This window comes from Triplophysa rosa, linkage group LG19, assembly GCF_024868665.1.
Source record: "Triplophysa rosa linkage group LG19, Trosa_1v2, whole genome shotgun sequence".
Taxonomy (NCBI): Eukaryota; Metazoa; Chordata; class Actinopteri; order Cypriniformes; family Nemacheilidae; genus Triplophysa; species Triplophysa rosa.
Genome location: NC_079908.1, coordinates 1,281,995 through 1,295,368, shown reverse-complemented (window position 1 = coordinate 1,295,368; position 13,374 = coordinate 1,281,995). Strand labels below are relative to the sequence as shown.

Genomic DNA, 13,374 nt, shown 5'->3' with positions numbered 1-13,374 from the left:
TTGTCAGTAGTTCACAGGATAAAACAAAAGCTAATTATTTTACTTGTAACATTAGATATTTTAAATTCAGATTTTTTTTTTTTAAATTATGATTTTGCATTACATAAAAGCAAGTTCAATCTGTCAGATAAATCTAATTCAATGTTCTCATAATGTTGTTGTGTAAAATCAGAACAAGAACTCAGAATTGTGGATTGGCATTTCTAATTACATTTTCAACAAACGAGCCACATGCTCTGAACTCTGGTCTCATATTTATTGTAAAACTGGAAGAAATATATATTCCAGGCAACACTATATTACATTATACAATAAATAAATATTTACAGCCAATGCTAATAAATCATTGTGGCATGACTTTGACTTCAGGAATTTCTTTTCAATACTTGTTACATGATACAGATATTTATTTACATGAAATCATGACATTTCCATCTTTTTTACATTCCATTATGTTTTTAAATTAAGTCATTGTCTTTTCAAAAAGTGCAAAATTTTACAATTTTTTATGTAATAAAACAAAAGCAAGTTAATAAAACAGACACCAGGAAAAAAATGAACTTCCTCGACCACAAAACAAGCTAAAAACTAGACAAGAACTGACGTGGTCAGTTACACTGTAAGGACAATAAACCAGTATACTAAATCATACAAAACTAACAAACAAACAAACCAGAAGAGTGATTACTGTCGTTACAAGCAAAACATCAACATTTCAACAATTATTGCCGAGACAATGAAAAATGTGTTGCATAGAGATAACCAGCACAAAGACACCTAAGACATTTTTAAAGGTTTATTGAAAACAAAATCACTATAAATAAGTAATTTGTCCTCAAGGTCCTTGGCATTTTGTCATTAATGAAAGGTTGAGAAAAATGTTAGTGTAATTTACTATTAATCCACAATTCGCTATTTACTATGCGTGATATAAACCTAAACACACACACTCACAACAGAATTTTGCAATAAAAGCCGACATACAGGTATGTGTGAATATGTCAGATTCTTTTTTGACATCGTATGCTACAGCCAGCCACGCATGTTTTGTGACATTAAAAAAACAGGACAGATGTTACAGGTAACTTTTCATTTAAAGATAAATATTCAATCAATTTATTCACCTACCCTGTAATAAGTAGACGTATATTTTGTTCATTTGCCAATTACTTGTCTGCTGACTAAAAATATAAACCAACAAAAAAGATCAAATAAATGCTTTGGTTCTCCACCTATTTATTGGGCAAAACTGCAAACGCACAAAACTTCACTATGTGCCTCAAAAGGTTTAAGTTTTGTAGTAGTTCTGAGTGAAAGTGATGTTGAGTGAGACACACAGAAACTGACGTGTGTTAAAAAGGTTTATAACAGCACCACACACACATGGAAATCCAAAGGTACACCAGGACAAGAAAAGGTTGAAAGTGTGAGGATGCGAAACAGCAATAAAGACTAATGGATGTGACTCAATAGTCGTTCATTTCAAACATCAGGCTGGCATTTTAGTGTTCAAAGAACCATTACAAAATACCAAACACGTGTGCATATAAAATTGTAATATCTGTAAAAGAATAAATGATGTTTTACAGTAATACAAGTCTGCAACTGGCTTTTTCTAGCTTGAGAGAAATCGGCATTGTTGAAAACAAGCGAAATATTGAATGCATTATTGTTTGATTTCAACCAGAAATCAAGTGAATCGTTTCTAGTCTTTTCAAGACAGTTTTTTACAATACAGAGCACACAATATTCACATGGTTCTTACTGTATATGTTCTTACAAGAACATTAAAATGATTGTAATATATGTAACTCTGGTTACACAACTAAAAGTGAAATACATTTGAACCACGTTCATTTAATGATTGTTGCCTAACCAGATTTCATTAGTTGTAAGTGTATGAAGTCAGAACTCTAAATGTATCTGTGTCCCTATGTTTATTTAGGTCTGGCCATCAGAGGTGATGATGATAATCCAACTGTCCTGGGGTGCATTTCCCGAAAGCATTGTTAGCGTTCAGTCGCTGACAGCATGATTCAAAGATTCAACACAGCATCGCTAGTAAGTCTAGTGATTCGCTACAGCTCTCGAGGTGTGGTTAGACTTACACACATCATGCTCTTCAGCCAAAAAACAAAAACAAGAAAACAAACAAGCAACATGCAGTGCATTCTGTTTCCATCATTCAACAAATTCTATTCTACGTTTTTTAGTTTTGTTAAAAAATGAAAAGCTCTTTTTTAAAAAAACGTTCTCTACACCGCAGAAATTCCGGAGTATCATAAGAGATAATAAAAAAAAATAAAAAGAGATGTTTAGACTAGATGTGACTAGCTGGTTTCTCCCACAATGCATTTTATTATGGTGGTTAAGCAGCGAGTTGACGTTTGGGAAACGCACCCCCGAACAGCACGCCAGTGATGTCATTTTGTTTCGAAAAGGGAGATTTCTTATTGGTCAAATTTAATATTTGCAACACCTTTACATTCTTAATGTTGTCTTATTCAAAAATCACAAAAAAGTCAGCACAGTGTAATTACTTCTACTTCTTAATCTACATCTACTATCATGGTTTCCTCCTGTTCTGATGTGACTAGAAGTGTAGAAATATTGTGACGAAAGCAAATGTTGCTCTGAAGAGTTGTAGATTTGTGTACGGACAGAAAGATTTTGTGCATATACACACACGCACGCACACATCCACACAAACATGACAGGGACTTTTCTTCAACTTGTTGACTGAGCTGATGTTATTTTCTACCCCTAAACCAACACACACACCTTTCTGTGTTTCTGCATGTTCTGTTTTCCCAACAAAATAATTTAGTTGAAGTCATTTTTTCTCAGGGGGTTCGTTGACTGTCTCTTGAATGCTAGAAATTTCAGGTTTTATTGCAACGCTGGAGACTTTTTCATAATAATATGAATGTCCGATTTGTAAAGCTGAGTAAACGCAGACACTGACCCAGAGACACAAGGAACACAGTGTACTGTGTATGAAGAAAGAAACACAAATGTTATGGTCATATTTTTATTACAACGTGTCGTAGGAATCCCTGTAAAATAGGCTTCTCTCTTTGACAGATGTGTACAGCCGTTGAAATGCGTGGTCAGAAAACACACGGATGAAGCGAACAACACAATTATTTACAGAAAACATTGATCATGTGACATTAATGGACACATTTCTTGCAGCACAAAGTGATCACATTAAGAAAAGAAGATATCGAAAAAGCATTGTGCATAGTTCGGTCCTCACCTAGCCTTTCTGTTGCGTACTAAATCTATTTCTGCTAACAGGAAAGTGCCAAACAGCTACATCTGTCATTTGTTTATTTAGCTCACTGTTGCACTGAAGCTTTCCTTGTTGTTTTTGTATCGTTGCATGTATGTGCATGTGTGTGTTTACTCATCTAGAAACCCGCATGTGTGTTAACTTTACTCACTACTAGTGTTGAGTCCATTCTCATCCCTTAAAGGTTTCGGCTCGGTGGCCGGCGCAATCCCTCGCAGGACCGCCCAGCGGTGCCCGACTCATACCTCACCCACCCAAACCACTGTGTTCCCTGTCTTGATGTCTGACACCTCACAGTGAGAACGACTTTGTTTGCCGTCCAGAACAAACAGGGATTCGGCCGACGACGTGACCAAGTACCGTCCAAACACCCCACTGGAGACCACAAGCCTATTGGTGTCTCCCCAAATCCAGCTAGGGGATGGAATTGGCTCTTTAATGTTCTTGAGAACTTGACTTTTTCCTGTCGACAGGTCCGAGAAAACCACTTCTGAGCCCTTGGCCGAGGAGGTCACGACCACATACTGGTTGAATTCTGTGAAGGACGGTTGAAACTCCAAGTGTGAGATTGCAACGGAGACGTCCAGTTCGTGACTGAGTTGAAGTTCACCTTGGAAGGAGACAATCTGAACTTGAAGCTTCCCACGTCGCTTATCCGCGGAGACGACGAAGCGGCCGTCCGGAGATACGAACGGTTGGCCGGTGATGGTGGGATTGGGTCCGATGATCGCATCAGTTACGCTGTCGACGAGAAGCTGCAGGTTCGGGCCTTGGCACTCGATGAAATAGTAACCGCTCAGATGAGTGTAGGCCATGCTGGCCGGGACACAGCTGTAGTTCTGAAGACTAATGGTCTTGACTAGATTGAAGGTCTCAAGGTCGATTTTATGCACCGCTGCCTCTGATTTCAAGTAGACAAAGCCAAACCTGAGATAACAATAGTCAAAGACAGGTTAATGTACTGTCGGAGATTTATTCAAGTGCTTCACTTTTAATTATAACTGTAATTTGCTAAGCTCCCCTTTTCGGAAGAATTATGTTGAAAAGCTGACAGAGGTCATGTGCGCGCTGAGCAGCCAGGATCGTTTCCTACCTCACGTGAGTGATTATGAGGTTGGTGGGTGGGATGTAGAAGTCTTCCACTCTTTCAAACGGAGTACGGATGACTCGATGCTGATCTCCCAAGCTTGCAGAAGAGATCACCTCGAAACATATTTCAAAATTAAAACAACGTTACAACCTTATAGAAACAAACTCTTTTCTAAATGTGACCTGAACAGAAGTGCATTTGAGAGCCGTGAGGCAAGCATTTCAAAACCAACTTTTTTCAGTGACGTTCGAGCAACTGTCAGTGGTGTAGCAGAGTAAACGCAGGTTAATTCAACTACCCGTGTCACTAATGCCTGCCAACCACAAATACCCAAATACTTTTCAGGGTGACTGTACATAGAAACCCAGCACTGGTGTGATTTATCTCATCTCATTGCTTTGGGGATGAGAGTTTGTTTTCAGTCCCCGGTGTGACGCTGCCCGGTAACCCTTATGACAAACACTTAATCAGGTCTCTAATGTTTTACATGCTGACTGTTACTGTTAATGTGCTGGACACATCACATATCACACTCGCTAAAGTATTGAGTTTTAAATGTAGCACAGCTTTTCTGCCCAGGACAAAATCCACAGGTCATTTCACAGGATTATTATTCACCCAACATGTCTTAGCAAAGTAAAATGATTTTATAACGTTTGGAGGATAGAATTCACTAAGGTCCGGTTTCACAGACAAGGCTTAAGGCTAGTCCTAGACTAAAATGAATGTGTGACCTGTCTTAACTGATTATAACTTGCCCAGAAATATCTTAAAATATATCAGTGCAATTGTTTTGTCTCAAGATGCTCACCAGTAATGCGTTCTTCCAAGGCATTTTTATAAAAGCGACATAAATATCTTAATTCAACTAAGGCATAGTTCTGGCTGAAGCTAAGCCGTGTCTGTGAAATTGGGCATAAAATGATTCTTATTTAATACAGTTCAGAATCATGTCTATAGCCTTTACATTTTTTTATAAATATAATATTACACACTAATTTGAAAAGAAATCGATGGAAAGGGTAGACTGTACACCGTAGCGATATAATCAACTTTTTTGTTACTTGCCGTTGACTTCGATGTTTTAGGACCTGCCAGTTTTTATTTCAGTGCGGGAAACAGGTATGACTTATTAAAAGTGAGCAGTGATTATGAATGCAAATGAAAAAGGTGTGATTTCCTCTCAGTGAAGACCACAGGAGCACAGCCAAGACAATGAGTTTCTCCGTTTGCCTCTCATTTGTTTAATCTAATGAAGTGACAGACACGTTCAGATGTTTGAGGAGGAATATTGAGCCGTTTAAAAATGCCTTTGATATTCTGCCACTCGAGCTGAGTACTGCCTCTGGTCCTGACAAATTGCTCATGCCCGGGTCAATGGCTTGCATTGGAACCGATTAGAATATTATCAAGCTTTATTTGTGCTGTGAATCTATATGCCCCGCAACTTCCATCTGAAGTGATTCATAGCGAAACATTCATTATTCTGTGCTGTTACGCACCTGGGGACTTCCCCACTCTTTAATAAAACATGAATTCTACACACCGGCCTGAATTATCACTTGTTTGTAAAATAAAAAGCCTTTTCATGCTGCGCTTGAGGCTGTGTGTTTCTCAGTTGTGAATTGCCATGAGGACCGATGGAAACGGTACAGGGAACTTAAAATGGGAGGAGTCGCCCAACAGCTCTGGACAGTCGACACTGACGGTGAAATGAAATGAATGAGTGCCGATCCAGTTAAACACCCTGCGATCGGTGCAGAAATGTATTTGTGCAGCAAAGACCATCACGTTTACACCTCACGTTCAAAAATACGGAGCGATAAACAACCCTTCACGAACTCTGAGAGATGCTGAAAAACAGGGCTGATAACATAATGAGAAGTGAAAGCAGATGACTGTGTGAGATTTCTAATTGTTTGAGAGCTTGTACATCTCACAAACACCTGAATGTGAATTCTGCATGAGAAATGATTGTAAGCCTGTTCTATAGACCCTTTTTATACCCAACGTCAAGGTTTTTGTAACGTTATTTTAATGACATTAGCTCAGCACTGCACATACATAATGATCATTCTTTTATTTTTTACTGCATTTGTAGCATTAATGTGAAACAGTTTTATGTGACGCGGCAGGAGATTCTGTGCTTGTACTTACCTGTAAAGTGGAAGTTGATTTCAGCAGATCTCCCCAGCTTAAGACCCACAGCTGATCATGAGATTTATCATAGAAGAGTTTGACAGGCACGGGCTCTGTTTCCACAGCCTCTCATTCAAACACAAAAGAGAACATGTTCATTTCTGTTACTGCTATTACAAGTAAATGCACTTGTTTAAAACATTTTTTTCAACAAATAAATTGTAAATGTAACATCAGCACACATTTGTATTAGGGCTATAAACAGCTCACAGGGGCGGATCGGTTTCCCAGACAGGGGTCACCTCAAACCAGGACTGGGCCTTGGTTAAATTAGGAGTCGTTTTTAAAAACATACTTTACAAAAAATATTCCTGGAGAGCATCTTGAGACGGAACAACCGTACTGATATATTTGAAGATATGTCAGTGCAAGTTGTTTGCGATCAAGACGCCTCTCACATTTAACTTGGTTTGGGGACTAGGCTTAACCCATGTCTGGGAAAGTTAATGCCCTTATCAGTTAAATCATAAATTATGATGCAATACGTCAGATTTTTCACAACTTTAATGCGTCGATTTATGAAGATGATTTAAGGCAAACTGAGGCGGTTTCTTAATGTTTGTCTGTGATCAGTCATTAGTGAAATCAGGCTTAGTATGCATCTGTAGTTTGATTCACTGAGCACCTGTGATATACACTATAACCCATAATCCTGCTGTGACACACACAAATACATATTCACTGCCCTCCGGCCTTATGTTCTCCCCGTCTGCATTCATCTTCTCATCCTATATATTGTCTGCCTTCCATATAACAACAAAAGAAGCTCGACATCAAAGGTGTAATGCAGAAGTAGGTGATTTACTTCTGCTGCTTTTACTTTTGATTGTGATAGCAAGAACAAATGATAGAGAACACACAAACCCCGCTCTAAAAATGAAGATACGATTTTTTTGTTTATTTTTATAATCTGAAGGAAAAATATAGTCTGTTTTCACTGCCAATAATCTTTTGTGAAACAGAAAGCTGGTTCGTGGTTCTTCTACAGCATCATTTAGCACTTCATTTGCAGAAGAATGGGAGCAAATTAAGATTTTCACAAAGTAAGCCTGTAAATCAGAGATTTACACAAGGACTTTTTATACCTCAGGTCCATTCTCATTTCATTACATTTTTTGTGGTTATCAAGTGCCTAATATGGCAAATAATCACTGCTTTATTAACATTCTGCATTTGCATGTTGAGTTCACGTGTTATTATCATCCTATTGAATCCTCGTTCAGTTTTCTGCAACAACACGTAGAGCAGAAGCAAGACTATTGACCCAAATCACTCTAGATCTACCTTATTTATTGATTTACCAACCGATTTATTGTGCATTGTTCTTTTATTCTTAAAATTATTTTATTCTTGTGCATTATTCTTTATTCTTTTATATTATTGATTCGATTTTTTTTGCCTTTAATGTCAAATGTTTTTTTTCAAGTTGTCCCACAGGTCTTCTTGCACTTGAAAGTCTTTGGTACGATTGTTTTAATGATCATATTTAGGCTTACGATGCTTTTGGGAAATGTGTCCTGTACAGTTCCTGTGGGTCAACAGTTGACAAATCTGTGTCTATTTCTTCAATGGCATTTTAGGAGAAACATGAAAACATGTTCTCTGAACATCATTACTGGGTCGTGTTTAAGTATACATAGAGCCAAGACTCTGGCCATGAACAAAATTCTCAAACAAAAGTCATTTGAGCTCGCTGAGGAATGACAAATGTGCCCACCTGTATGACTTTCTGTGTCTGTGTGTCAACGATTAGCAGTCTGTTGTGAAGCGGTTGGGACACATACACATATTTGTCTCTAACAATGACCGCTGATGCCCAAACACACTCCTGTTGAGAATCACTTGTGCTTGTGGGACACAGCTCCTCCTGCGGGGAAAACACAGACAACAAATGTTACACAGCACATAATGTACTTCATTGTCATAAAATAATCTCACAATGACTAAAGTGTTTAAAAAAATGTCATCTTTTTTGACGTGAAGTCGCAATAACTTTTTTGGTTAAAAAAAATCCGTTTTCGAGACTTACCTTGATTTACATGAAATAATGATTTATAAGTTAAGCTGTTGGGTCTGATCAAATTGTTTTTAACACATGTAAATTTAACACAAGTACATAATTAAGCTGCATTTTTACGTTTCAAACAGAGATGGCGGTAGAGAGGCAAACGTTACGGATTGCAGCTTTACAAGACATTCATTTCTTGATGGAAATGTAATTTTCCAGATTTTGAATTTGAGTTCAAATACTGTATGAATGTTCTGTGTAGTGCAGAATCATGGAGTTTTGCTCTGACTTACATGACTACCCAGAATCCTCTCTGAGCGCTTGATGTGTCTGCGAATCTCACAGTTTCCAGGCTGCAGTATGGTGATGCCTTCATTGGAGAACACGTAGAACATGTTCCCCACACTGAGCCCTATAGCACGACACACACACATTCACATCGACGGCTTAATCGCAGCCTCCATTACATGCATGCAAGAAAACAACAGCAAAACGTGGCTCAGCTGGGTCTCGAATGATCAAACTGTCACACGGTTAGACAGCAGAGACTCTTAAAATCCCGCTGCTGCTTTACAGTCTGAAATGACTCCAAAAAGTGCATTCGCAGGTCTGTCACCTGGCAGCAAACAACAGCTGCTCATTAGAGAAACGCCGCTCATGCTGGCAGGGACTGGCGGCACACTGTTGTCATGTTGTCAGAGAGCGGGGCGGGTGTAAAAACACAAAGACGCAGGTATACTACAGTATGTAACTCTCATCAGCTCTCAGTGTTGGAGGATTCAAGGATTGACTTGCTAAGATGTGCATTGAATGAAAGTTGTTTTCTACGTCTTCAGAAACTTGACTGAAAAACATTACCGTGTAAGATGACTCAAGGGTTTCGAAAAAGAAAAGTGTTCAAATGATGGTTGCAAAAGCAAAGATCCGATATTTTTGTCCCTGGAGAATCTGATGAGAGGTTTTTAAGTTCATATAAATATAAACAAAGGATTCAAAGTCTACATGTTCTCTTCTTTCAACTTCCAAAGACATCACATCTCATTCCTTGTCTTCATATTGTGGGCCAGGGTGAGCAGTGTAAGTAAAATCCCGTTGCTGTTATGAAATGGTGGTAACAGCAATTTTAAAAGACATCAGTTTGAAATTCACAACTAATAATAATTACACCGTCTCAAAAGGATAACTAGTGCAGTAAAAAAGTTCAACTTGTTTTAAGTCTACTGATGCAGTGTGTAGCTTCTTATTTCTTTACCAATAATGGTAAAAGACATTTTAGTAGTTGTGGAATAGATGTTTCTTTCACAAATATTTTTCTATATAATATTTTACCCATATAATAACTATTAATGTATTAAATCATTTAATATATATTTGAAAATATATAGAATAATACATTGTTACTACATTAAAATATATTGAATAATTCATAAGGAATTGCCGCTTTTCATAAACGATAAAACAAGCACTTGGTTGCAATATCTGGAAATGCGTTATTTAATGTATTGCATTATATTTTCCAACATATATATATATATATATACTGTATATATATATTTGCCACGTCCAGTGTTTGTTGTGCTTGAAAAATATCATCATTAGATAATCAGATAATAGCATCAAACCTCATAGATATCCGAACATAAAATCTTTACCTTCCTCTCGCCAGAGAATGTTGGCCACTGGATCGACAGCGTGAAATATGACAAAGTGTTAGGGAAGAGAACAAAACAACACTGAAATAAGAAACATCACAATTTCACATATTTTCAATATGTTAACAATGAAAAGGCCCCATTCTCTTCCTATCGGACTTGTTTTCTATTCATCTGTGTGTGTGTGTGTGTGTGCTTGTTTAACACAGATAATGGCACACAAGGGCTGTCTGATAAAAACGTTGAGTAGACAGGACAGGACAAGCTATTTTCATACCCTCAAGTTTCATTATGCAAAATTTATGAAATGATCCAAATATGTTTTCTATGTCTGATTTGGCTTTATGAAACTATTCCTTTTATATTTTAGGGTTTGGTTGTATTGTACTATTTTAAAATGCGTTATGCACTGTAAAATATTTCAGACCTCCCCAACTCAACATTTTGAATGGTAAGATTGAAAATATCTAATTCTCCCAATTGAATTTTACAAATTGTGTCAATAGTCTGTTAACATTGGCTCAATGAGACATAATATGTTGAGCCAATGGAAATAAACAAACCAAGTAATTGGCCCAATTACGTATTTTAAATTTTAGTAGCACTCTTTTTTTGTTTTACCTAGTCTAAAAATATATATTGGTAAAATTATTTGTTAAAGCAACCTTACTAAATTGTTTATTTTCCATTTTCCTAAAAGAAAAACATATTAAATCAGTGCACTAAACACTATGTCACATTTTATTAAAACATAATTTAAATATACAACAATATTTCGAAAATACAAATCATAAATACATTCATGTTTTGTACACAGTATAACCTTTTAGGTAAATCATATACATCAAAATGTGAAAACAGTTAAAAAAATGGAAAAAAGTTGTGAGACATCAAACACAGCATTATACACAAGCTAATATTAATTTTAAACAACACAATACTGGGGTTTGTACATGTATTTAAGTTAAAAAATGAATGATTTATGGTATAACCCTTATTTTCAATCACAGTTTTCATGCGCCTTGTCATGCTGCAGTCTTTCACATTGCTGTTGGGTGACTTTAGATGTCACTTCTCTCCCTGTACTACATGTTCAGTATGGACAGCAAGCCAACAATAAATGCACTTATAAAGTCTTCCAGGTTTTCCAGTGGATCTAGCTCCAGCAATGCTCACATTTCCAGAAATCTCTTTTTCATTGAACTTGTGTGATGCTCCAATGTCTGCGTGCTCTGTTAAAAGTATAAAATAGCAGTATCAATACTGAGTCTACACAAATGAATAAAACAGAACATCTTCACTATTCTCACCAGGTAAGAATAGTTCCCACTTTTATCATAATCAAAACGATAAAAGTAAAATAAGCTTCTTGAATAGGTTTTGCTCAATTATATATTTAAAGGTGTGATGAACTGGGCTTGTTTATTGTTTTATACTGTTGTATGAGGTCTACTTATGACGTTCGCGTGGTTTTTACATTCAAAAACATCAAAATCAATAAGTAATAGGCTATTTTCTACCAGGGTTTTAAGGCCAGCTCGACAAACGATAGGTTTGAATGGACGTTTCTCCATGAAGACTTGAAGTAAACGCCCACTGCTATGATTGGATAGTAGTTTGCGGAGTAAACTTAGTTGGAGCCTTCTGTGAATTTGGTTCGAGACGTAATGTTAGGATACACATTAGCACCATTCCCAGTTTTCGCACGGGATTAGTATTATCTGGAGACCTCCTGTGATTTAGAAATGACCTCCCCACATCTGTATTTCATGTGACGCATTTGCACGGGATGATACTACCGTCCCACTTTATTATCTGCCAGGCGAAACTCGTGAAATTAGGATTATATAAATTTCCCGATATTAACACAAAAGATTTATGCAGCATGCATTATACTGTGTCACATGGTTTTATGGCGGCGTTTGTTAACTCCACGCAAATTACTATCAGTATCACACACATATACAATAAATACTTAAGAAATACTCACTGTGAAAGTCGTTGAGTTCCCTTTTTGATGCCTCTTGAGTTCGGACCTAAAAATGGTGCGTAACATAAAATGCAAACATGAATACAGGCTCAGTGGTGTAAGCCATGTTTTTTGTTTTTGTGTAAAAATCATTAAATCTACACTCGGTTGAACTTACATTACTTAATAAATATAGAGTTAAATACTCACCATAACTTGGAAATGATGTCGCCCTCCAGCATCGACTCGTTCTCCCGCGCAAAAGCATTTGAATCCACTGACTAACCTACGTTTTTTCTCCGGCGCATGCGTAAAGGCTGCAAGGCTTGTTTGGCCAACATAGATTTTTCACTTCTGCTTATAGACTGGCTGATAGACTGGCTGAGCACAATTTATTATGTTAGGTGAATATAAATATCTATTTCATTTGAACTTCAGACCTGAAGTTATTATACCACAATGCATATTTTTGCTTTGGCTGTTTAGCTGTTTGTTGAGTCACTATTTAATTGTCAGTTTCTACAATTTTTCAAAAGATGATTTTTTGCAGTGTGTCCAAATGTGTTGTAAGAAAAGTGATATTTTTACTCTAGTTACTACATTGTTACTTTAGACTTTCTTTACTGTTATTCATGTCGGTTCCCTAAAATAACATATTCACAGAAATCACTTGCTTTCAAACACAGGAATGACATTACGGTGATTGGAAAAGAAACACCCCATATGTGGAGCTGGAATATGAAATCACACTTCAGCTTTTAATTGGCCAGTGCAGCCTATAAATAAACCGGCGGTGGTATATCACCTCTCTGAGATCTGCATTAAATATGATAAAACCGTCTGTGCTGCGGAGAGTTCTCCTTTCAAACCTGTAGCAGATACACAGCCATGATCTCAGCTGTGTCAAATACTGTATGTCCAAGTATTACTTCCTGTGAGTAAACCCTCATCAATCATCAATGTACATTTGTTAAGTTATGAAACTCAACTGTATTTAAACTAATACGGCATTTATGCAATGACAAGGGGGGAAAATTAAACAAATCAATGATAAAAACTCTCGACTTTTACAGAATCAATGTGTAATTTCTCCCATATTTCCATTTAAGGGTCTTTCCTAACCCGTCTTTCATAAATGTTAAAACGAAATCATAGCTTCAT

The 13,374-nt window shown here is 37.0% G+C and overlaps 1 protein-coding gene across 2 annotated transcripts in view; it reads right to left on the bottom strand.

Annotated features, from left to right (window-relative positions):
- Window positions 1-257: 257 nt before the first annotated feature.
- The window catches only part of fstl4 (follistatin-like 4), a 151,032-nt gene continuing 137,915 nt past the window's right edge, over window positions 258-13,374 (bottom strand). The window contains exons 11-16 of one of the 2 annotated variants that reach the window (XM_057360496.1): window positions 10,245-10,271; window positions 8,886-9,004; window positions 8,302-8,451; window positions 6,543-6,650; window positions 4,389-4,498; window positions 258-4,222 (exon numbers count right to left, since the gene is read on the bottom strand). In XM_057360496.1, coding sequence (XP_057216479.1) covers window positions 3,535-4,222; window positions 4,389-4,498; window positions 6,543-6,650; window positions 8,302-8,451; window positions 8,886-9,004; window positions 10,245-10,271 — 1,202 coding nt within the window. In that variant the 3' untranslated portion in view covers window positions 258-3,534. The remainder of the gene's footprint in view (window positions 4,223-4,388; window positions 4,499-6,542; window positions 6,651-8,301; window positions 8,452-8,885; window positions 9,005-10,244; window positions 10,272-13,374) is intronic. The other variant, XM_057360497.1, reaches the window with a different exon arrangement.